At 34.4% G+C, this 23,716-nt stretch overlaps 2 protein-coding genes across 3 annotated transcripts in view; one reads left to right on the forward strand and one right to left on the reverse strand.

Moving 5' to 3' along the window:
* ARHGAP6 (Rho GTPase activating protein 6) overlaps window positions 1–23,716 on the forward strand; it is a 337,783-nt gene that overhangs the window by 149,596 nt on the left and 164,471 nt on the right. The window lies entirely within an intron of this gene.
* On the reverse strand, window positions 1,918–6,452 carry AMELX (amelogenin X-linked). The gene is made up of 5 exons (XM_051983999.1): window positions 6,399–6,452; window positions 5,142–5,189; window positions 3,754–3,798; window positions 3,013–3,459; window positions 1,918–1,923 (listed from the first exon to the last, which is right to left on the reverse strand). Exons 1-5 carry the CDS (start codon window positions 6,450–6,452, stop codon window positions 1,918–1,920), a joined length of 600 nt encoding a protein of 199 aa, XP_051839959.1.

Here is a 23,716-nt window from a genome sequence, read left to right on the forward strand (position 1 = left end):
AAAAGGGGTTATGAGTAGAAAAAGTGTAAGCAGATCTAGAATATAGTTTTTAGAAAGAGTACACAACAATAAGATTATGTAATGATCAACTGTGATAGACTGCAATAATGAGTTGATTCAGGCTAATTCCAATAAACTTGTGATGGAGAGAACCTTCGGCATCCAGAGAGATGACTATGGGGAGCTGAATGTGGGTCACAACACAATATTTTCACCTTTTTTATTGTTATTGTTGTTTGCTTGCTTGTTTTTTTCTTTCTCATTTTTCCCCTTTTGATTTTTCTTGTGCATCATGATAAACGTGGAAATATGTTTAGAAGAACTGCACGTGTTTAAACTATATTGGATTACTTGCTGTCTGGGGGAGGGAGGAGAGAAGAGGAAGGAAGAAAAACTTTGACCCATAGGGACGGAAAAGACCCTTCCTCTTGTAGAGGAAGAACACAAAGTTTTGCAAGGGTAGATGCATGTATTTGAAACTACCTTTGCATGTATTATGAAAAAATAAAAAGCTATTATAAAAATTTAGAAAAGAAAGAGAAGGAAGAATGGAGGGAAGGAAAGAAGAAAGAAAGAAAGCTAGCTCTGTAAAAATCAGGGATACAAAAGTATCAGTCTCAGACCTCTCTCACTCCTCTCCCGAAGTATTCTCTCAGATAAGCAGATGAACTGTTAAGTGGTGATTATTTCAGAGCCCATTATTAGATGATGATGAAACAATGTCAGCCTCTGTTTTCAGGAAATTTACAATCTGATAAGTTTTGGAGATATAGAAACAAAAGTGACACTACTTTTGGACTACCACTAAACATTACCCTACTAGGGAACATCCACAATGTTCAGAAATTAAGATATTTAACTCTGAACATTTTGTGTATGTTTATATAAATATAAATACAAAAATATTTACATACACATATATGTATGTATATACGTATATATATGTTGTATTTACTTTGAACATTTTGTATATATATATATATATATATATATAATCTGTATATGTGTATGTGTGTGTGTGATAAAGTCCTAGGTCACTAGATGGTGTGGGAGATATCTATTGCATTGGCAAAAGGTGAGAGATGAAATATCTTGTGAATAATGTGTATGCCAGTTTGGCTTATAGAGTGCATGAAGGGGAGTCAGATTGGAAAGATAGCCCGGGATCAGATTATTAAGGGTTTTAAATGCTAGTAAAATAATTATATTTTATTCAAAAGGCATTTGGGAGTATTTTTAGTGAGGGAGTGATAGGGCCAGATATCAAATCAGATTTTGGTTATTAGGATGACTTAGAAAATGAGAACAAGAACTTTAGTGAAACATTCTCCTTTCATTTTTGTAAATGTAAAAAATAAAATAAAATAAAGCTACAAGTCTTAATTTGTTTTGTAACATAAATATTTTCCTAACAGTTTATCTTTGTGCCGATGTAAAGAATTCTTCCTATAAACTTCCCTCCATTTGTTTCAAGTTCATGTGAAGGCCAGTGACTGTATATTTTCACTTAACTTCATGTTGTCTCCTATTTGTAACATATTACAATTCTTATTTATGAGTTGAAGGGCCATATTTTGTACTTTGTAAAAATAGAGCTATGGGCATTATTGAGCTGGGAAATGTTTACTTTAAGGTTATAAACTTGAACTATATGATCTTCAGATTTTTAAAGTTTGTCACCTCAAGATTTCTTAATTCTTAAAGTACCATTTTAAGTTAAATCAACAAGCATCTTTGACAAGAAAAAGTCATGAATAATGTTTAAAGCATTTTATTGTCTGCTAATGTCATTCATTTTTACAGAATTTCCTAAGGAGAAGAGTTATTGTAAGCTTAATCATTGTATTCTTATAGTTGTTCTGGAAAGCAACTGCAAATGTCTAAATTCTCCTTTATTTCTGATTTCTTGCTCTCCATTTAGTCCTGAAATATATGCAAACAGAATAATTAAAATTGTGTTATTGTCATTCCTGCTAAATTCCAAAGCAAAAAGCATAGCTTTTACTTTGGAAATAGAAAAACTCATTTTAATTAAATCTAATTGAAAGCCAAATTTAGTTAAAATTGTGTTATTGTCATTCCTGCTAAATTCCAAAGCAAAAAGCATGGCCAAATTTAGTTTTCACCATTATTGATATTAAATACTGATGACTCAGTCTAAATAGGATTGGTGTAAGGAAGATATTATCCCACCAGAAGAACAAATGAATGAATTCCAAAACAGGTAAACCAATGAATTATTAAGTGTAATTTAAAAGAGAGATCACATTGGATTCATTGGTATGGTGAGTTGACTAGCCGTGTCTGTTTAATATATAAAGATTTCCTAGAGGAAATTTGAGTTCTGGGAAGGTTCCAATAACAGGATAATCCTAGAATCTTTAAATTAATTTTAAATACCTTCTAATGAATTAAATCAAAACCTTGAGACCTCAAAACACCAGATAATCTTTAAAATGCCCTATACTTTGTCTTTTCTGATATTTCATAGAATCATGGAATTGTACAGTTCATCTGACAGATCATCTAGCCCAATCCATTATGACAAATGAAGAAACCAAGACCCCCCAGAAATTACATTACTTGCTTATAATTATTCAGTTGAATAAGGGTAGAACTGAAACTAAAACTTGGGCTTTCTGATTATGCAACTGGTAGTTTTTCTGTTGTAGTTCTAGATCTTTTGTATATCTCATTATAATTCAAACCCATTTTCAAGTTCATTTCTTAATGGAGACATAAAATTCATCCTTGAAGGGCAAGGACAATCTTTTTTTTTTTTTTTAATATCTTCTTACTCCTCCATCCCCCAAATTCCTGGTGCAATAGTTTATAAATAGTAGTCACTAAGGAAATATTGATTGATTGAATGGATTATCATTAAAAATATTCTGATAGACAAAATAATATTATAAAAGGTCTTGAACTGTAGACTTGTAACTTGTAAGTGTCCTTTATACAAGAACCTGGAATTAACTTAATGCAATATTTATAAGAAGAATGGACACTTACCACTTCCTCCCTCTTGGTCTTGTCAGTGGCTGGCCAAGCTTCCATGGGCAGATCTGGCAACATGGGTGGCAGTGGCTGCATGGGGAACAGAGGTGGCTGTGGTGGCAAAGGTAGCACTGCATGGATTGGGGTCTGGGGCTGCATGGGCTGCATGGGCTGCATGGGCTGGATGGGCTGGTGAGGCTGTGGTTGCTGGGCTGGCTGGGGCTGGTATGGCTGTTGGGCTGGCTGCGGGAGGTTAGGTTGATGGTGTTGTGTTGGTGCCATGGGGTGCTGTCCTGGCACTGGCATCACTGGTTGCTGGGGTGGCACTGGCTGTTGGGCGGCCATGATGGGGATTTGGTGTTGAGACGGTAAGGAATGACTTGGGGTGTGCTGCTGAGCCAGCACTGGGATGATTTGGTGGTGCAGCCATCCACCCATGGGTTCATAACCATAGGAGGGATACTAGTGAGAAATAGAAAGTCAGTTTATCATTGGCTTCATTTCCTTTCCTTCTAATTCCTAAGTGTCCTTAATGGAGAAATGGTAATAATTTATTTGTAATGATAGGGATATTTTACTAAAAATATCTTTAATCATGAGGATTTGTCATACTATAGCAATAAAAATTTTATTTGAAGGTAGCTTTTTCCTACTAAGAATCCTATGTAAAATAGCTATTTTGTTTGGCTTACTATGGGAATTTAAATGTATTTATTTAAAAAAAAATTAAGGGGCAAAGAAATTAAAAATACATACCTGCTGTCTCATCATGCTTTGATACCATTTCAAAGGAGTAAGCACCTTAAGAAGAAAAAATTAATAATCAATAGTATTTAATAATTAATAGTTAACAGTTTTAGCTAAAATAGAATCAATCCCTTCAATATTATGGCAATTAAATTTGAGCTCCATAAAATATAATTTTAGATAACATGATTTAACTTTTTGACTAATTAGGAAAAGTAAGAGGCTAACATTTCCTGGTCCCAGCCCTGGCTTCTGTATATCATGATCTGTGTTGGTTCTTCCTTTTGAGGGGAAAAAAAATCCCTTCCCATCAGTCTGATCTATGCCATCAGCCACCAACCAGTAACTACAAATTAATCAGTTTTTTAATTATTTTTCTGGAAGTAAGGATGTCTTTTAATACACAGCCAATGGGTAAAGGCAAATGACATTTCAAAATAACCAGCCAACCCGCTGCTCAGTAGTAAGATATTAAAGGAATAAAAAGGAGAAAAAAATCAAATCAGATAGACAGAGTAGGCAGCATTTTCACATTCATGCCTGGAATTCCATGTCTCTCATTCATTATCTCTTTCCTGAGAGGGAAGCAGAAGTCACTATAATCTATAGCTATATTTATCAGACTTCTGTCACCTTCTTATCCTGAGCCATATGCCATTGCCTTTTGCTTCCTGTCTTAAGGTTTGCTTAACCTCAAGGTCATACATTCTTAGTAATGGAATTATAGATCAGGAACCAGAAAGGACCTCAGAAGCAATCTAGTTCAATCTCATTATTTTCACAGATGGGGAAACTGAGACTCAGGGAAGTTGTGACTGAAGTCATATAGATAGTATCAGAAATGAGATTTGGACTTGGATCAGAGCTAACTTAGAGACAAATGCTCTTTCCACTATGTCTATATATTTGATCAATGTACCACCTTCCACAGAAATGGAATCAACTCTTCAAACTTTAAAGTCACAGAATTTTAAGAAAGCACTCATTGAGATTACCTAGTCTAATCATGTGATGAGAAAACTGAGAGCAAGAGAGTTTTTTACTTGCCCAGAATTACAAAGCTAGCAGATTTAGAATTAAAGAACCTGTGTTTTTAATGCTGAGTCCAATGCTCTTTATGTTATATCAAGCTACTTCCCAAGGAGCTATGTTAGGTTACTTGTCATGGAATCAGTATGCAAATTGTATTGGAGAAGGAAGGGAAAGGAGACATGTAAATCAAATAGGGGGCCATTGAAGTTACCCTGTTATGGGAACTCAAACTAGGATGCTGACAGAGGAAAGGTAAAGGGAAAAATAGTTTTTTTACATTTAAAGAGTAAAATCAGTATAGTTCTCTCTCTGAGTTCATTGCTAAGCATAAAACAAAGAGCAAAATGAACAAAAAGGAAAATTACCTCATAGCTGAAGTTAATATAACCAGGATGTCCAGGATGAGGTGGCAGCTTTTCAAAGGAAAAAAGGAAAGAGATCCAGTCATTGTGTAATTATTCACTCTGATCACATAACTATAGAAACTCAGAGACAGAAGGAAACTTGAAAGTTATCTATGGTTCAGCATTTAGCTGGCACATAGTAAGTGCTTAATAAATGTTTATTGGGTTGAATTGGATTAGTCCAATCCTTTTCTAAAGCTAGTATACCTTCTCTGACATCCCTGACAAATGGTTATCTATAATCTATCTGAAGACCCCATCACTTTGGAAATGATCTACTTCTCAAGGCAACTTAATTCCCCTGGAGATGTCTTTTTTGATAGGGAGTTATCTTAAGCAAAAATGTTCTTCATTTGTAATTTTCATTCATTTCTTCTTCTTCCACTTGTGTGAGTATCCCCCAAGATGTGAAATTAAAGTGTCCCATGTGATTTTTTTTGGACTATGTTTTCAGTTTGAAGTTTAATATATAAAGATGGAAGACATTAATTCCAACCAAATAATTAAGTCATATATTAAAGAACCTATTTGGGTGCAGTTATAGAATCTCAGAGATGGAAGAGATTTTAGAGACATTTTATTTGAATGTTTTGAGATGAATAACGTTACTTGAACTTTTAGTATTCTAACTGTAAATACTTCAAATACAGCTTATCATTATCTTAATATATCAAATTTAAAGCCGTATCATGCATGGTCTTATAAACAAGCTCCTCCATCACTAGATGTACCTAAAAACAAGTTTGCTAATCAGCTCAATAATACATTTAAAGGTGAAATATTTCCCAGATCAAAATTTGCTTTATCCCTAGAATGGCAGCTGAGCATTGTAGGACTAAGATGTGATCCTCTCAAAATTAATCCTTTCCCTGTCATTTCAGGCAGAGATTTTCTAACCACTACTTCATCTCAGCTACCTCAAAAATAGAAAATCAGAAGTGAAGGAAAACACATTTTTAAAGGGAATTTAGGAAGATCAAATTTGCTTGATTATATAGACTGTTTTACTAGAATAATTTTTGTGGCTCTTCAGGGAATTATTCCCTTGCTTTTCTAGAGCTAAAATGTGGCTGTAAAACCTCTCCCATATATCAGTGGTCCTTGATCTCCACTAGCTCATCCATTTTTATTGCTAAGTAATGGAAAATGTTGCTTCAGATCCTCATTTCAAGACTTCTAAAGATGAGCTCTGAGTTGTAAAGAGACTATGATACTCACCGGAATAGCAATTGCTGCACCCAGGAGACAGGCAAGAAGAATCCAAGTCCTCATTTTTCTCAAGGTATCTGAAACATAGGATTGCACATCTAGATTGAATCTTTGCTTATCTATGTGTTTTTTAAAATAGTACACAATGGTATTGAAATTTTAATTAACACAAGGAACTATTTGCAGCCACCAAGGCTTTGATAACTTCTAAACTTTGTAATATGACTATACAAAAATCAAACTTGAATTGATCATAAAATCCCTATTCGAATCCATATTGGATTAGATTTATAGTGTGCTCTGGTCATTGGTGTTATTCTCAGATTGGATTAGATTTATGGTATGGTCTGGTCTTATTTGTTATTCTTAGAATAACAATTGAAGCATAAAACTTTTAAATTTACATCTGTGTAAATTTGTATATTTTTTCATCATGTGAATAGTATGGCATTCTCCATTGGAGCCTAGAGTACAATGACAACATAATTTATGATCAAAGATAACAAGAAATTTGTCACTGAATATTTAGAACCTCAGGAATTTTTAGTCATTCTTTTATTTTTCATATTTTAATTACAATTACATCAAAATTTTATCATCCCTTATTTTTTTAGATTGATTTTTGTAAGTTATAACTGATATTACAAATAAAAGATTAACTTTTTGAAAGAAAAAATGGAATACTCTTCCTTAAAATAATTAGTATAATAGATTAAAAGCTTGAATGAATCTTAGTCCAACATTGTTTTTCTTTTTAGATGAGAAAATATCAGCAATGTTAAATGACTTGTTCAAAGCCACTCAGTCCTAGAGCTGGGATTTGAACCCAGGTATTTAAAATTTTAAATCTACTTTAAAGACTGTACTATGGAGGAAATTGTAGAGTATTCACGGCAAAGCTTTAGCAGCTTGAAAGCATACTTCTCCTAAGAGATCTAAAATACAGAATAAATCACTTCAGTTGATTCAGAACCTTAATTTGGATTTAGCATCAGAAATGACCTTGGAGGTCTCATAGTCTGACCTTCTCATATTGCAGATAATGAAACTGAGTCCTTTAGAGGTTCAGTAGCCACACAAGCAAATTCTTTCCATCTACAAATCCTATGAAATAAATGCAATTAAAATGGTAAAAATGAAGTCTACTTACCTATAACAATATTCAGATACAATTACTTTCTGTAAATTCTGAGAACCTTGATCTGATGATTCTCTTCAAGCTCCATGCTCAATTTATACCATTCTCTTCCACTAGAGTAACCAATCCAGATTCAGGAGAGGGGGGGAAAAAAAGAAAAGAGTTGAGTTCAGCTAAAAATTCTAACATCATGGATTTTCAAGGTCAATCACTAGATTGGAATGTTATGATTAGAATACATGGGGTCTTTCATTATGGACAATAATAGGTTTATCACATCAAATGAGTATCATTGGCCTAAGGTTTTATTTAGTAAGCAGATTATTTGCATGTACATACTGGTTAATTTGGAATCAGTTTGGAAATTTTATGCTATCATTGTCTGCTTCAGTATTACTTAAGCTTTAAGTCAGCACATATGGCTGCTCTTTTTACTAAACAAAATTTACTTTGAATCTGCTTTATAAGATAATATATGAATATGAAGACATACTGGAATCTGATCAACCAAACAGCAAATTTTGATCAAGTTGTACTAGATGGATATTGTTCTAAAAAAAAATCAAGAATTAGGTCATCAAAGGGAATAGGGTCCCTAATTCATCTAGAAAGTATAGTTGTAATTGTCTTATAAGTTTATTAATATTTTATAATTAACTAAAACAAAGCAAGCTAACAAGACATACGGGCAATTTGATGGCATATTAGATAGGCCCTAGTCTGGAGTTGAAAAGATCCAGCCTCAGACAAGTACTACTTGTGTGATCCTGGGTAAGTCTCTTAACTATGTTTGCCTCAGTTTCTTCGTCTGTAAAATGAGCTGGAGAAGGAAATGATAAAACATTTCTGTTAAAGCCCCCAAAAGAAGGCATAAAGAGTTAGACACAATTGAACAACAATAATACAACTCACTAAATATGTATTAGGTACCTACTGTGTGCCACATAATATATGAAGTGCTAGAGAGATATAATAATAGGACAAAAATAGTTTCTATTTTTAAGGATCTCACAATCTAAAGAAGAGTCAATATGGAAACAGCTATGAACAAACAAGTGATATAGACTATGGAGTAAATTTTTTTAAATAGTAGAAAGAATATAGAAAATGGTAGAATGGAGGCACTGGGAAGAATGGAAATGGATAAATTATGCCTTAAAGGATTTGTTTTAAAGCTTGTTAGAAAGAGGAACCATTATGGCATTCTGAGAAATGGAGTAGCATTTCCATAGGCAGGCAAGAGATGATTTGCAAAAGGACAGCATACATTTAGAGCTGTAAGGGACCTTCAAGGCTATCAAGTTCAAACCCCTCATTTTACAAATGAGGTACTGAGGTACAGAGAGATTAAGTGATTTGTCTATGATTAGATAGTAGTGTCTGAGGTAGCATTTGAACCTCTTTCCCAATCCAAATCTGGCATGATTCCTTGAAAATGAGATATTAGTGGCTGAAAGACTTCTGAAAAGGGAGGCTAGAAAAATGTGATGAGTAAATAATTAGTTGAAAAGATTAAAGTTGAGGCATAAGAAATAATGAAATGTGGGGAGTTTAGGAGAAGGGACTAGCCATGAAGACTTTTTTATTTTCACATTGAATATTTCATTTTTGTTTTGAAATATACTGAATGCTTTCTGTGTAATAGGATGCTTGAACAGATTTACCAAGCTCAAGAGAAGATCCTTATAGACTCATGCTGACTATGGGAACACCTAAAGATTCAAACTTAATTCTTCCTAATTCCAAATTTGCCTTTCAATCTCTGACACCACCTAGTTAGCTTCCTCCAAGTCTAATTACTCCTGTGATTTGGTTCAGCAGGAGAAAAGTGGAAACGGCAAGATTGAATTCAATATGAGGAAGGCTTCAAATTAGATGGAGTTGTATGTCCTTGACTTATTATCTGTCCTTCATTTTTGAAAAAGACAAATAATATCACAGATGATGTTTTGACTTGTGCATAAATTAGATTTAAATGAGGCAGATTTGTGCAAAGTCATCAGCCTTACTCTTTCTTCCTAAGTCATTACTGTCTTATGCCGAGACATAGGTCAAGATGACTTGTGATGGCTCAGGATGCAGTGAATGACCTTGTCAGCTTTAGATCAAGCTCTAAACATTCCACCTGCTTCAAATACCTTTTTGTCCACTGAAACAAATTGTTCTTATCTGAGCATTCTGTTACATGATTGGAATAGACACCCCTATTTCACCCTCATGTCTGATGCCTGTTGGTTACCCTAAACCCAGTTAGCCCATCTGACAAGACAATGTTCCCAGGCTGTGGACACTATGCATGCTACAGCCTTTTAGAGCAACATACTTTTAGAGGAGTATGGTGGCCTTGGTATGTTCCCTCTCACACAACATCCCGTCATCATTGGAATATTGTTAGAAGTATTGATGTTACCCCTATAAAGAGGAGAAGAGTGGAGTGGAAGTGAAATCATATTATTATTCCTGAGGTGAGAAGGAGTGCAGTGATAGGTGAATCAGAACATCAAAGGTGGGTGAAAAGAGCTGGGCAAGTCCTCACCTCAAAGGTGCTAGTCCTCCTGAACATCCATAAACTTACTTGTCATATCTGCAGGTTGGATTATAAACTCTAGGAGGGCAGGAACTGGGCCTTATCTAACCACTGAATTTCTCCTATGCCCAATACAATATTCTGCACACAATAAGTTCTTAGTAAATAAATGTTTGTTAAATATTACTGAATGGATAAAGACAGATCCTGCCAACTGCCTCTTTTTTTAATCCCTACGTTAGCATAAATGCATCATATCATCATCAACCCCCCGTCAGTATTGTGGCAAATGTGGAGATACAATGATTTTTGCATGTCATGATGGAAAAGGATCTCCTCATTTGCAAAGAATGAGAGAGGAAGGAAAAATAAAGCATTAAAATTACTATTAGTACTACTTCTGATAGGGAAAAAGGTTGAATTAAACGCCCTGAAATCTCTTTTGGAGACTTGTAAATCTATGCTTCTATGTTCCTAAGATCACTAAGTAGAAGTCTTCTCTAAAAAAAATCATGGATACTATACCAAGACTATAAGGAATTATATACTCTGTATTTTATATACTAAATTATACTGAGTAAGTTGTACTAAGTGTAAGGCATTACATACAAAAGGATATTCACATTACAATAGCTTGCTACAAGAATTATTAAATTTTATAAATCTTTTAAAAAGATTGCTATCTAAATAATAGACATAACATAAGATGATTTTTATAATTCATTAATCAGTTTGTCAAAATGCAATAGACTTCAAAATTTGGAATGGAGAGTATACGGAATAATTATTAAGAAAAAGTATTGCGACAAAGTCATATTGAAAACTTTATTTTTATTTTTATTTTTTTTTAATTTTTTATTTAATAATTACATTATATTGACACTCGTTTCTGTTCCGATTTTTTTCCCCCTCCCTCCCTCCACCCCCTCCCCTAGATGGCAAGCAGTCCTTTATATGTTGGATATGTTGCAGTATATCCTAGATACAATATATGTTTGCAGAACTGAACAGTTCTCTTGTTGCGTAGGGAGAATTGGATTCAGAAGGTATAAATAATCCGGGAAGAAAAACAAAAATGCAGATAGTTTACATTCGTTTCCCAGTGTTCTTTCTTTGGGTGTAGCTGCTTTTGTCCGTCATTTATCAATTGAAACTCAGGTCTCTTTGTCAAAGAAATCCACTTCCATCAAAATATGTCCTCATACAATATCGTTGTCGAAGTGTATAATGATCTCCTGGTTCTGCTCATTTCACTTAGCATCAGTTCATGTAAGTCTTGCCAGTCCTCTCTGTATTCATCCTGCTGGTCATTTCTTACAGAACAATAATATTCCATAACATTCATATACCACAATTTACCCAGCCATTCTCCAATTGATGGGCATCCATTCATTTTCCAGTTTTTAGCCACTACAAACAGGGCTGCTACAAACATTTTGGCACATACAGGTCCCTTTCCCTTCTTTAGTATTTCTTTGGGATATAAGCCCAATAGAAACACTGCTGGATCAAAGGGTATGCACAATTTGATAATTTTTTGGGCATAATTCCAGATTGCTCTCCAGAATGGTTGGATTCGTTCACAACTCCACCAACAATGCATTAGTGTCCCAGTTTTCCCGCATCCCCTCCAACATTCATCATTATTTTTTCCTGTCATCTTAGCCAATCTGACAGGTGTGTAGTGGTATCTCAGAGTTGTCTTAATTTGCATTTCTCTGATCAATAATGATTTGGAACACTCTTTCATATGAGTGGTAATAGTTTCAATCTCATCCTCTGAAAATTGTCTGTTCATATCCTTTGACCATTTATCAATTGGAGAATGGCTTGATTTCTTATAAATTTGAGTCAGTTCTCTATATATTTTGGAAATGAGGCCTTTATCAGAACCTTTAACTGTGAAAATGTTTTCCCAGTTTGTTGCTTCCCTTCTAATCTTGTTTGCATTAGTTTTATTTGTACAAAGGCTTTTTAATTTGATGTAATCGAAATTTTCTATTCTGTGATCAGTAATGGTCTCTAGTTCATCTTTGGTCACAAATTTCTTTCTCCTCCACAAGTCTGAGAGATAAACTATTCTATGTTCCTCTAATTTATTTATAGTCTCGTTCTTTATGCCTAGGTCATAGACCCATTTTGATCTTATCTTGGTATATGGTGTTAAGTGTGGGTCCATGCCTAATTTCTGCCATACTAATTTCCAATTATCCCAGCAGTTTTTATCAAATAATGAATTCTTTTCCCAGAAGTTAGGGGCTTTGGGTTTGTCAAACACTAGATTACTATAATTGACTATTCTGTCTTATGAGCCTAGCCTTTTCCACTGATCCACTAATCTATTTCTTAGCCAATACCAAATGGTTTTGGTGACTGCTGCTTTATAATATAATTTTAGATCAGGTACAGCTAGGCCACCTTCATTTGATTTTTTTTTTCATTAATTCCCTTGAGATTCTCGACTTTTTATTGTTCCATATGAATTTTGTTGTTATTTTTTCTAGATCAATAAAATATTTTCTTGGAAGTCTGATTGGTATAGCACTAAATAAATAGATTAGTTTAGGGAGTATTGTCATCTTTATTATGTTCGCTCGGCCGATCCAAGAGCACTTAATATTTTTCCAATTATTTAAGTCTGACTTTATTTGTGTGGAGACTTTTTTATAATTTTGCTCATATAATTCCTGACTTTCCTTTGGTAGATAGATTCCCAAATATTTTATGGTATCAACAGTTATTCTGAATGGAATTTCTCTTTGTATCTCTTGCTGTTGGGTTTTGTTGGTGATGTATAAAAATGCTGAGGATTTATGGGGATTTATTTTGTAGCCAGCTACTTTGCTAAAATTATGAATTATTTCCAATAGCTTTTTGGTAGAATCTCTGGGGTTCTCTAGGTATACCATCATATCATCTGCAAAGAGTGATAGTTTGGTTTCCTCATTGCCTACTCTAATTCCTTTTATATCTTTCTCGACTCTTATTGCCGAGGCTAGTGTTTCTAATACGATATTAAATAATAATGGTGATAGTGGGCAACCTTGCTTCACTCCAGATCTTACTGGGAAAGGTTCCAGTTTTTCCCCATTGCATATGATGCTTACTGATGGTTTTAAATATATGCTCCTGACTATTTTAAGGAAAAGTCCATTTATTCCTATGCTCTCAAGTGTTTTTATTAGGAATGGATGTTGGATTTTATCAAATGCTTTTTCTGCATCTATTGAGATGATCATGTGGTTTTTGTTTGTTTGGTTATTGATATAGTCAATTATGCTAATAGTTTTCCTAATATTGAACCAGCCCTGCATTCCTGGTATAAATCCTACTTGGTCATAGTGTATTATCCTGGTGACAATTTTCTGTAATCTTTTTGCTAATATTTTATTTAAGATTTTAGCATCAATATTCATTAGGGAGATTGGTCTATAATTTTCTTTCTCTGTTTTCAGCCTACCTGGTTTAGGTATCAGTACCATATCTGTGTCATAAAAGGAGTTTGGTAGGACTCCTTCAATCCCTATTTTTTCAAATAGTTTATATAACATTGGAGTTAATTGTTCTTTAAATGTTTGGTAGAATTCACATGTAAATCCATCTGGTCCTGGGGATTTTTTCTTAGGGAGTTGATTGATAGTTTGTTCTATTTCTTTTTCTGAGATGGGACTGTTTAGGATATTTACTTCTTCCTCTGTTAGTTTGGGCAAGCTGTATTTTTGGAGGTATTTTTCTATTTCATTTAAGTTGTCGAATTTATTGGCATAAAGCTGGGCAAAGTAACTCCTAATTATTGCTCTAATTTCCTCTTCGTTAGTGGTGAGTTCTCCCTTTTCATTTTTAAGACTATCAATTTGATTTTCCTCTTTCTTTTTTTTAATCAGATTTACTAAGGGTTTGTCTATTTTGTTGGTTTTTTCATAGAACCAACTCTTAGTTTTATTAATCAATTCAATAGTTTTTTTACTTTCAATTTTATTGATCTCACCTTTTACTTTTAGAATTTCAAGTTTAGTGTTTGACTGGGGGTTTTTAATTTGTTCCTTTTCTAGCATTTTTAATTGCAAACCCAATTCATTGACTTTCTCTTTCTCTATTTTATACAAATAGGCCTCTAGAGATATGAAATTTCCCCTTATTACCGCTTTGGCTGCATCCCATACATTTTGGTATGATGTCTCATTATTATCGTTTTCTTGGGTGAAGTTATTAATTATGTCTATGATTTGCTGTTTCACCCAATCATTCTTTAGTATGAGATTATTTAGTTTCCAATTATTTTTTGGTCTACTTCCCCCTGCTTTTTTGTTGAATGTAATTTTCATTGCATCGTGGTCTGAAAAGGATGCATTTACTATTTCTGCCTTACTACATTTGAGTTTGAGGTTTTTATGTCCTAATATATGGTCAATTTTTGTATAGGTTCCATGAACTGCTGAAAAGAAAGTGTATTCCTTTCTGTCTCCATTACATTTTCTCCAGAGATCTATCATATCTAACTTTTCTAGTATTCTATTTACCTCTTTGACTTCTTTCTTATTTATTTTGTGGTTTGATTTATCTAATTCTGAGAGTGCAAGGTTAAGATCTCCCACTATTATAGTTTTACTGTCTATTTCTTCTTGCAGCTCTCTTAGTTTCTCTTTTAAGAATTTAGATGCTACCCCACTTGGTGCATATATGTTTAATATAGATAGTGCTTCATTATCCATGCTACCCTTTAGCAAGATATAGTGTCCTTCCTTATCTCTTTTAATTAGGTCAATTTTTGCTTTAGCTTGATCTGAGATCAGGATGGCTACCCCTGCTTTTTTGACTTTACCTGAAGCATAGTAGATTTTGCTCCAACCTTTTACCTTTAACCTGCATGTATCTCCCCGCTTCAGGTGTGTTTCCTGTAAACAACATATTGTAGGATTCTGGCTTTTAATCCATTCTGCTAACCGCTTCCTCTTTATGGGGGAGTTTACCCCGTTCACGTTTATGGTTAGAATGACCAATTCTGTATTACTTGCCATCTTGTTAACCCCGGTTTATGCTTTCCTCCCTTCTTTCCCCTTTCCCCCCCTTCCAAGTATTAAGCTTGTGAGCACCCCTTGCTTCTCACAGCCCTCCCTTTTTAGTGTCCCTCCCCCCGCCTTAGAGTTCCTCCCCCTATCTTATCCCTTTCCCTCCCAGTTCCCGTATTCCCTTCCGCTTAGCTTATTCCTTCCCTTTCTACTTTTCCCTTCTCACTTTTCAATGAGATGGGAGAAGTTTCACCATAGATTGAATATGTCTTAAGATTTTTCACTTAAAGCCAATTCTGAAGGCAGTAAGATACCCACTATATTCATCCCCCTCCATTCTTTCTCTCAGATATAATAGGTTTCCTATGCCTCTTCATGAGATGTACTACCCCCACTTTACCCTTTTTCTGGTACAATGTCCTTTCCACATCAATTTCTAGAACAAGGTATACATGTATTCTTTATACATCTATATAGTCAAAATATAGTTCCCAAGATTAATCTTTACCTTTTTAGATTTCTCTTGAGTTCTATATTTGTAGATCAAACTTTTTGTTAAGTTCTGGTTTTTTCATCAGAAATAGATGAAATTCGCTTACTTCGTTGAATGTCCATCTTCTTCCCTGGAAAAAGATGCTCATTCTCGCTGGGTAAGTTATTTTTGGTTGCATACCAAGTTCCTTAGCCTTTCGGAATATCATATTCCAGGCCCTTCGATCTTTTAATGTGGATGCTGCCAGATCCTGGGTGATCCTTATTGTGGCTCCTTGATACTTGAATTGGGTTTTTCTAGCCGCTTGCAATATTTTTTCTTCATCTGAGGGTTCTGGCATTTGGCCACTATATTCCTTGGTGTTTTGATTTTAGGATCCCTTTCAGTGGGTGATCGATGAATCCTTTCAATGTTTATTTTTTCCTCTGTTCCTATGACTTCTGGGCAGTTCTCTTTGATAATTTCCTGGAAGACAGTGTCCAGGCTCTTTTTTTCATCATGTTTTTCTGGGAGTCCAATGATTCTCAGATTGTCTCTCCTGGATCTGTTTTCCAGGTCTGTTGTCTTCCCCAGAAGGTATTTCACATTTTTCTCCATTGTTTGATTTTTTTGGATTTGCTTGACTGATTCTTCTTGTCTCCTCGAGTCATTCAATTCCACTTGTTCAATTCTGATTTTCAGTGAAGTATTCTCTTCACTCACTTTTTTAAAATCTTTCTCTAATTGTCCAATTGAGTTCTTTTGTTCTGTGGAATTTTTTTCCATTTCGCCAATTTTGTTTTTTAGAGAGCTGTTTTCTGTTTCCAGTTCACTAATCCTATTTTTCAAGGATTTTACTTCTTTATCCACTCTCTCTTTAACTTTCTCCAGGCTCTTTTGCCAAGCCTCCCTCTCCTTTTCCCAAGCCTCACTCTGCTTTCCCCATTTTTCTTCTAGCTCCCTTGTGAGAGCCTTTTTAATCACTTCTATGAGGTTCATCTGTGCTGAGGAACAGACAATCTCCTCCTTTGGGGATTCACCTGGGGACTGCCTGTTTTTAGTCTCCTCAGGATTTAGAGTCTGCTCTCTATCTGTATAGAAGCTGTCAAGGGTTAAAGTCCTCTTCAGCTTCTTGCTCATTCTGTCTATTAATCAGAGACAAACTACCAAAGAAAAACAGAAAAAACTGGAGTCTTTCTTTGGGGGGGGGGGGGCTGGGTGTGTTATCGAGCTTCCTCTACAGACTACAGGGGGCAGCAGTGAGGCACTAGCAGGACTGTGCTGCGCCTGCGCTCTGAGATCCCAAAGCGTGCTGAGTCACTGAGGGGGGGGAAGGGGGGGGGCGGCCAGGTCCTGAGAGACTCCAGCTGTTTGGGGTTGTATTCTTCAGCCCCGGTGTTTTTAGCTTCTCTGCTGGGCTGTTGACTTGCTGCCGGAGGAAAGTATCCAAACCTGTAGCGAAGCTCTCCCCGCAGAGACGGCTACGATCACTCTCCACCCCCTCTCCAGTCTACTCCCGTGCTCTCACTGCCGCTGCCCTCAGCCTGCACCGGATCTAAAACCATCCCAGCCCTCCAGTAAAGACAGACCTTTCGTGGCGGATCTCAAGGATGGCTTCTCTTGGTAACTATTTGTGGGTTTTTTTCAGTCAAGCATTGATTCAGAGGCTTGTAATGAAATGGATAGTGAGAGAAAGCGTGGAGCTTATGCAGCTGTGAGCCTCCTCTCCGCCATCTTCTGAAAACTTTAAAAAAAAAAAAAAAAGTACAGTCCACTAGAAGCAAAGCCAGGTTCTTGTCTCTAGGCATACTATTAAGGCAGTTTACTCCTGGTAGATTTACACTAGTGATCACTAATTCATACCCTTTCAAAATTACTAGTAAATTACTTAGAGCTTGTGAATGGGTACAGAGCATGTTTTCCCCATCAAATGTGACAGATTTGTTCTGCTAAAATTGGTGATGTAAGAGGAGCTCTGTAAACTTGTGTAATTCACCTCAGTCCTTTGAAAGTCTAAGTTTTTGAACGTGAAGGAGGCAGCTATGTACTTGGCAACAGTTTTCTACAGAAGGTTTTCCACTCTGTGGCATTAAGTCATCTCAGCAATTGGGTAGGAAGTTAAGCTCTTTAAATATATTAAGCACTGATAGTTTTCCAGGCTTTGATGAGTAATAACATAGGGGCACTGTGACTTTTACTTTGCAGCTCCCTGAATCACAAGGACTTTGTTTTTAATTATTTCTAGGCTTGAAATATGGTGTTTTACATAAAGTTACAGCTATATAATGCCAAAAAAACCTAATTACCAAATTTCAAAAAGTCAATTGAATCATTATTTTTGACCTTAAGTAATTTTGACTAAATTGACTTAATTTTCTTATAATGTTTCATTTTAATTTTTTTTTGAATAGCAAAATAATATAATGGATAATTGCCTCAAGGCCAAAAAACTCTTCTCTGACACATACTGGTTTGCTACTTACCCTGGCAAGTCTTGTAACTTCTCATTATTCTAGATAATAAAGTTATAGAGTAGTATAAATATAAATTATAGCACCAATCAGCATGGAGAGAAGGAGATGATATTCCCATATGCATGAGATCAGAAGTTCAGTCCCTATCCTATTTTAAAAAAGGATTTCAAATCATTTGACTTCAAAAATATAATTAACTGAACTTAACATTTGTTTTGGATCTTATAAACCCAAGTATTTTCTGCATATGTTATCTTTTCGTCTTATTGTTTATAAATATAAGTGCTGTATTTTATATGGTATTTAGCAATTTCATGAGTGTGTATTTCACATGAAACTAAATACTCACTCAATCACCAAAGTTATAAAAGCTTTCTTTGAAGTATCAGGGTTGTGGTTCTGGACATATTGTTGGCATATTTATTCTTTCATCCCAGGATCCAAGAGCTCGCTCACTTGCCTAAGCTAACATGAAGGAAAAACAACCCTGTTTTTCCTTCTCAGAAGAAGGTAATATTTCCCCCATCCTTACCACACAAAGAGATTGATAAATTAATTATAAAAAATACCTTTGTGATATAATTGCTGGATTTACATGCAAATTTGATCACAGTTACTGAAGTAAGCGATTTCTTTAAGGATCTGTGATTACATTGGTAAGACAACTTTATTTACAGATATATACTTCTGTCGGTTCTGGTTTTCTCCATTGTAAAATGGAGATAAATAATAGCAGCTAATTCCCAGAGTTGATGTGAGGACCAAGTGAAATAATAATTGTAAAACATTTATGATAGTGCCTGGTACCTGATAGGAAATCCATAAATGTTAACTATCATCATTATTAGTCATTATTATTATTATTATCATTAATATGATTCATTATGTGGGCTGACAGTCTGTCATGAGTCCTATACTTGAAACCTTTCCCACAGGTCTTTAATAGATCAGAGATTCCACTTTTCTAGCGTCACCTTCAAAAACCTGGGGTTTATGGGATATGAATGTAATAGAATACTTTTGTGCCAAAAAATGATAAAGGGGATGTGCTTTCATGCCGGGTTGGTTAAAATCTACCATCTTAGTGGAGCAGTGATGAGGCAAGACTCCCGAGAATTATTAAAATATGGAGTTCTTTATTCCAAGTTCTTTCCCCTTTATATACCCTCATGCCCTTATATAACCAAAGCAACACTGTGCATGCACTAAGTATATACTGTGCATATGGGCCAAGAGCCCTTAGGGGAAATGGGGAGCTGAGCCAGACATTGTTAGCAGGTTCCCTTTGGACTAAAAAGTCTTATGCTTTACTCAGAGTTCCCCCACTATCTGTGGTCCTCTACAAGGATGGTTTCAGAGAACCCTGGGAAGACTTAGATGAATTGTTTCATATTGAAGTATGCAGAATTGGGAAATGTAAATTTGTTACAAGAATTTTGTTTTTCTGTTTCAAGGTGGAGGGAAAGTCATGGAGAGAGAGAAAAATAAATTTTTGTTAATTTTTAAAATGTAAAAAAAGAAAAAGTATCCAGGGAATCTTCTATACCATGATCTAAGGAGTAGGATGATAGTGTTAAAGACAAATGTAATAATAATAATAATGATATATTTCCAGAAATGAAATTATCACCATGTTTGTGCCTATATATATGTATATGCATATATATATTTGTGTATTGTGTGTATATAACATGTATTTATATAATAACAAAACAAATTGGCCATTTCCAGTATCCACTGAGTGATTTAATGAATCTCTATAGTAAACATAATTTTAATTCAGGATTTCTTTATATAATAAATGTCATGGACCTCTGAGGCATTCCAGTAAAGAGTATCAGCTTTTTTCAGAATAATTTTTAAATGAGTAAAATAAAATTATAAATTCAAAAAGGGAAAGAATTATCTTAAAATACAATAATCAATCATTTATTGTTTTCATTGATGCGCATCGTTGAAGAAGCATGCCTGTCAGAATTCAAAACTTTAAAGTTGGTATGGAAATCTTTCAGAAATGTTCCACATTTTTTTTCTGGTCTTCTTAAGTGGTGGATATTTAATATGTTTTTGTTTGTTTTGCCACTTGTTGATCACTCATAATCAACATTATAAATCTAAGTTCTTGGGCCAGATTGTACTATTTCAAGAGTTTGATATTTATAGAGTGCTTTCGGTATCTGCTGTTGATCTTAGATCTGGTATTTATAACTTATCCATCACCTTCCTTGCTATCATCAAGTGATCTGTCACTTGTTATCAAACAGACTTGTTTTTTTTTCCAGTTCTATCTCCTTACTGCTTGAAGATTCTAATTGACAGTGAATTAGAAAACTCACTTGTAAAAAATGTGAATGAAAGAAAATCTCTGAATTTTAATTGAAAACAAAAAAAAAACTCTGAATTCTGAGGGAACTCCTTGAAAGTAATTATAAGTGGAATTTATTCGTTTTAAAACATGTGTTTTGTAAAATCCATTTGGCTCCATAGAAGTTGTTTTTAGTTATTTCCTATTTTCCAAATCCAGACAACTACATGGTGCAGTGGGTAAAGTGCTGAATATGGGGTCAGGAAGATAAGAATTCAACATTTGTCACTATTTATTGTTATTAATTAATACTGCTTAACAAGGCACAGCTTTAGAGAGTGATTAGACCTCAGAGATCCTCTAATATATCAATCAGTCTCATTTTCAGGTGAGAAAACTAAAGACCAGAGGATTTAAATGATTTGGAAAAAGTCTTGCAAGTAATAAGTGACAAAGGCAGGTTTTGAATTCTGGAATTTTGACAAAAATTCAAAAGGTATGCACAGTTTTATAGCCCTTTGGGCATAGTTCCAAATTCTCTTCAGAATAATTAGATAAGAACAACTTGCCATCTTAACTTTTTAAATCAACGATCCCCTTTGGCAGTTTGATGAAGGCTACTAATAGAATATGTTGTTAAATGTATATAATACCTAGAATTATAAAGAAAACTAATTATCACAGTATTTTTTTTAAAGTTCATAGAACCCAAGTTAAGAAAATTCTGTCTTCTCCAAGAAATCTTTCCTGATCCCCCTTTAATGGTTGCCTTTCCCATATTAATTTTCACTAATTTGTTCTGTCTATATTTTGTTTATACATAATTGTTTGTAGGCTATCTCTCCCATGAAACTGTGAGCTTTCTTAAAACTTGACTATCTTTTGCCTTTCTTTGTATCCCCAACATTTAACACAGATCCTGGAACATGATGTTGTTTATTGTTCATTCATTTCAGTCATATCTGACTTTTCATGACTCCATTTGGGCATTTCTTGGTAAAGAAAGCTTTAGCTTCCTATTTCCTTCTCCATTTCATTTTACAGATGAGAAAACTGAGGCAAATAAGATTAAGTGACTTGTCCAGGGTTACATAACTACTAAGTATGTGTGTGAGGTTGAACTTGAACATAGGTCTTCAAAACTCCAGTCCAGATGTTCTATCTACTGCACCCCTGCCTGATACATAGGAGGCACTTAATAAATGTTTATTGACTGGATAATTTAAAATGTGGCAAACAAAACACTTATGTGGGCAGGGAAGTGATTCACTTCAAAAGTAGAGTAATATGACCATCATTCCCCATAGCATAGTTGGAGTTCAACCTTTTTGAAGCTTTCTCACCTCTCCATGTATGGGTGTGTGCTCATCTCAAAAAAAAAAAAAAAAAAAAAAAAAAAAAAAAAAAAAGCTTCTGTCAATTACAAACAGCACGCCTGTAATAATTAAGCAATCATGGAAGGAGTTTATACAGCTTGTAATTTACAAGTCTTGCTTTCATTTGCTTAATTAGATGGCAGGGAATTTTCAGTCAATGAGATTACATGTATATGGATGGTATTTTGTTTGGGTGATAATTACATAGTAAATGAAGGGAGTGAGAACTTAGCATTCCCCGTTGTCAAAATGTGCATTTTTGTTTGTCTCACATAAAACTTATTAGCATAAATTTTGTATACAGATCTATTATACACCCGATGTGTGTTTAGACAATTTTCTGTTATGGAAAGAATTGACAAAGTTCTCTCCCACTTATTATAGATTTGAATCTTTTTTTTTTTTTTTTTGGCTGAGGCAATTGGGGCTAAGTGACTTGCCCAGGATCACTAGCTAGAATGTTAAGTGTGTGAGGTCAAATTTGAACTCAGGTCCTCCTGACTTCAAGGCTGGTGCTCTATCCACTGCACCACCTAGCTGCCCCTAGATTTGAATCTTTGAAGCCATTGATTCCCAAACTAGGGATTAATGATCTCTAGACTTACAATGTGTTTGTTTCTTTCATTATATTTGCATGTTCAATGACTAAAGCAAGCTTATAACAGGTGGTTAAGGAATACTTAATTCATTAATTGATTGATAGAAGGATTTCCAGCAGTTACTCTAGCATAGAGATAATAATGAGAAACATGGTAAAGTGGAAAAAGTTCTGAATTTGAAATCAGAAGACCTAGAACTTAATTCCACCTGAGAAGCTCAATACTCAAATGATGTTGTTACCTTTTCTAGGGTTCTATTGTCTCTTTCATTTTAATATTGTTGTGGTTCAGTCATTTCAGTTACATGACTCTTATATGACTCTTTATGACTCTGATTCAGGGTTTTCTTGGTAAAGATACTGGAGTGGTTTGGCATTTCTTTCTCTAGTTCATTTTACAGATGAGGAAATGAAGAAAAAAAAAAGTTAAGTGACTTGGTTATTAGATTGTTCATTCATTTTTAAAATAAGGAAGTTGGATTAGGTGACCTATAAGATCCCTTGGAGGCCTAAATTCTATTAATTCTATGACTTGTACAAAGAAGGTGCTTGAAAATTGCTTGTTGAATTGAAAAAAAAAAAAAAGGAAATTTCTGGACTTGCCTCAAAATTGAGGTTGGAAAAAAGATAGGAAAAAGGAACACAGTGTTATTTTTTTTAATTGGATCTTCATTTAAATGACATGTGGCTAGGAAAATTACCCTTCCTTTTAAATTACAAAAAGAAAGTCAAAATTTCATTTAAAAACAAAATTTGATGTTACAGGCCAACTCAGTATCTGAATTAATGGGAAAGAATCATTGTGTGGATAACCAAAGAATTATTTACAATTGACTTTTCTGGTTACACAACATGATTTTATTTGAAGTAATTTTTGCTTAAAATGACCATAGTAAAACTAGTTTGAGGTTTGAGGTCTTAAGAGCAGAAAGAATATTACATTTAAAGAATACCATGATAATCAAAAAGTGAATTCTTAAGAGTTGCCTAAATCATTTTAATCTGTCAAAGCAAAGATTAGGAATGAAGAAAATCTAGGTAGCCATAAAATTTTAGAGCAGATGGTAGAAGACTTTAGTGAACATGCTGTTCGACCCTTTCTTTTATGGATTAGGAAACTCAGCTTATTGAGGCTTAATCAGAGGTAAATTAGTAGCCCAGTATCACATAGCTAGTTAAAGGAAAAAGTACATCTGGAGTAGTTCTGTTTTAAACAGATCTTCTATTTCCTTTTTTAAAATTTTTATTTAATTATTTTATGTGAATTTTTAAAAATAACATTGCTCCCAAGCAATGCAGTCACTTGATATAAATGATAATATTAATGTTTATACATCCTTGAAATAAGGGACAAGTCATTCAGGGTCAAGTCCTTTCTCAAAAAATTCTGCAAAAATTCTAGCATTTTCATACAATTATACTTTTATC

Source organism: Antechinus flavipes, chromosome 3 (assembly GCF_016432865.1).
Source record: "Antechinus flavipes isolate AdamAnt ecotype Samford, QLD, Australia chromosome 3, AdamAnt_v2, whole genome shotgun sequence".
In the NCBI taxonomy this organism is placed as follows: domain Eukaryota; kingdom Metazoa; phylum Chordata; class Mammalia; order Dasyuromorphia; family Dasyuridae; genus Antechinus; species Antechinus flavipes.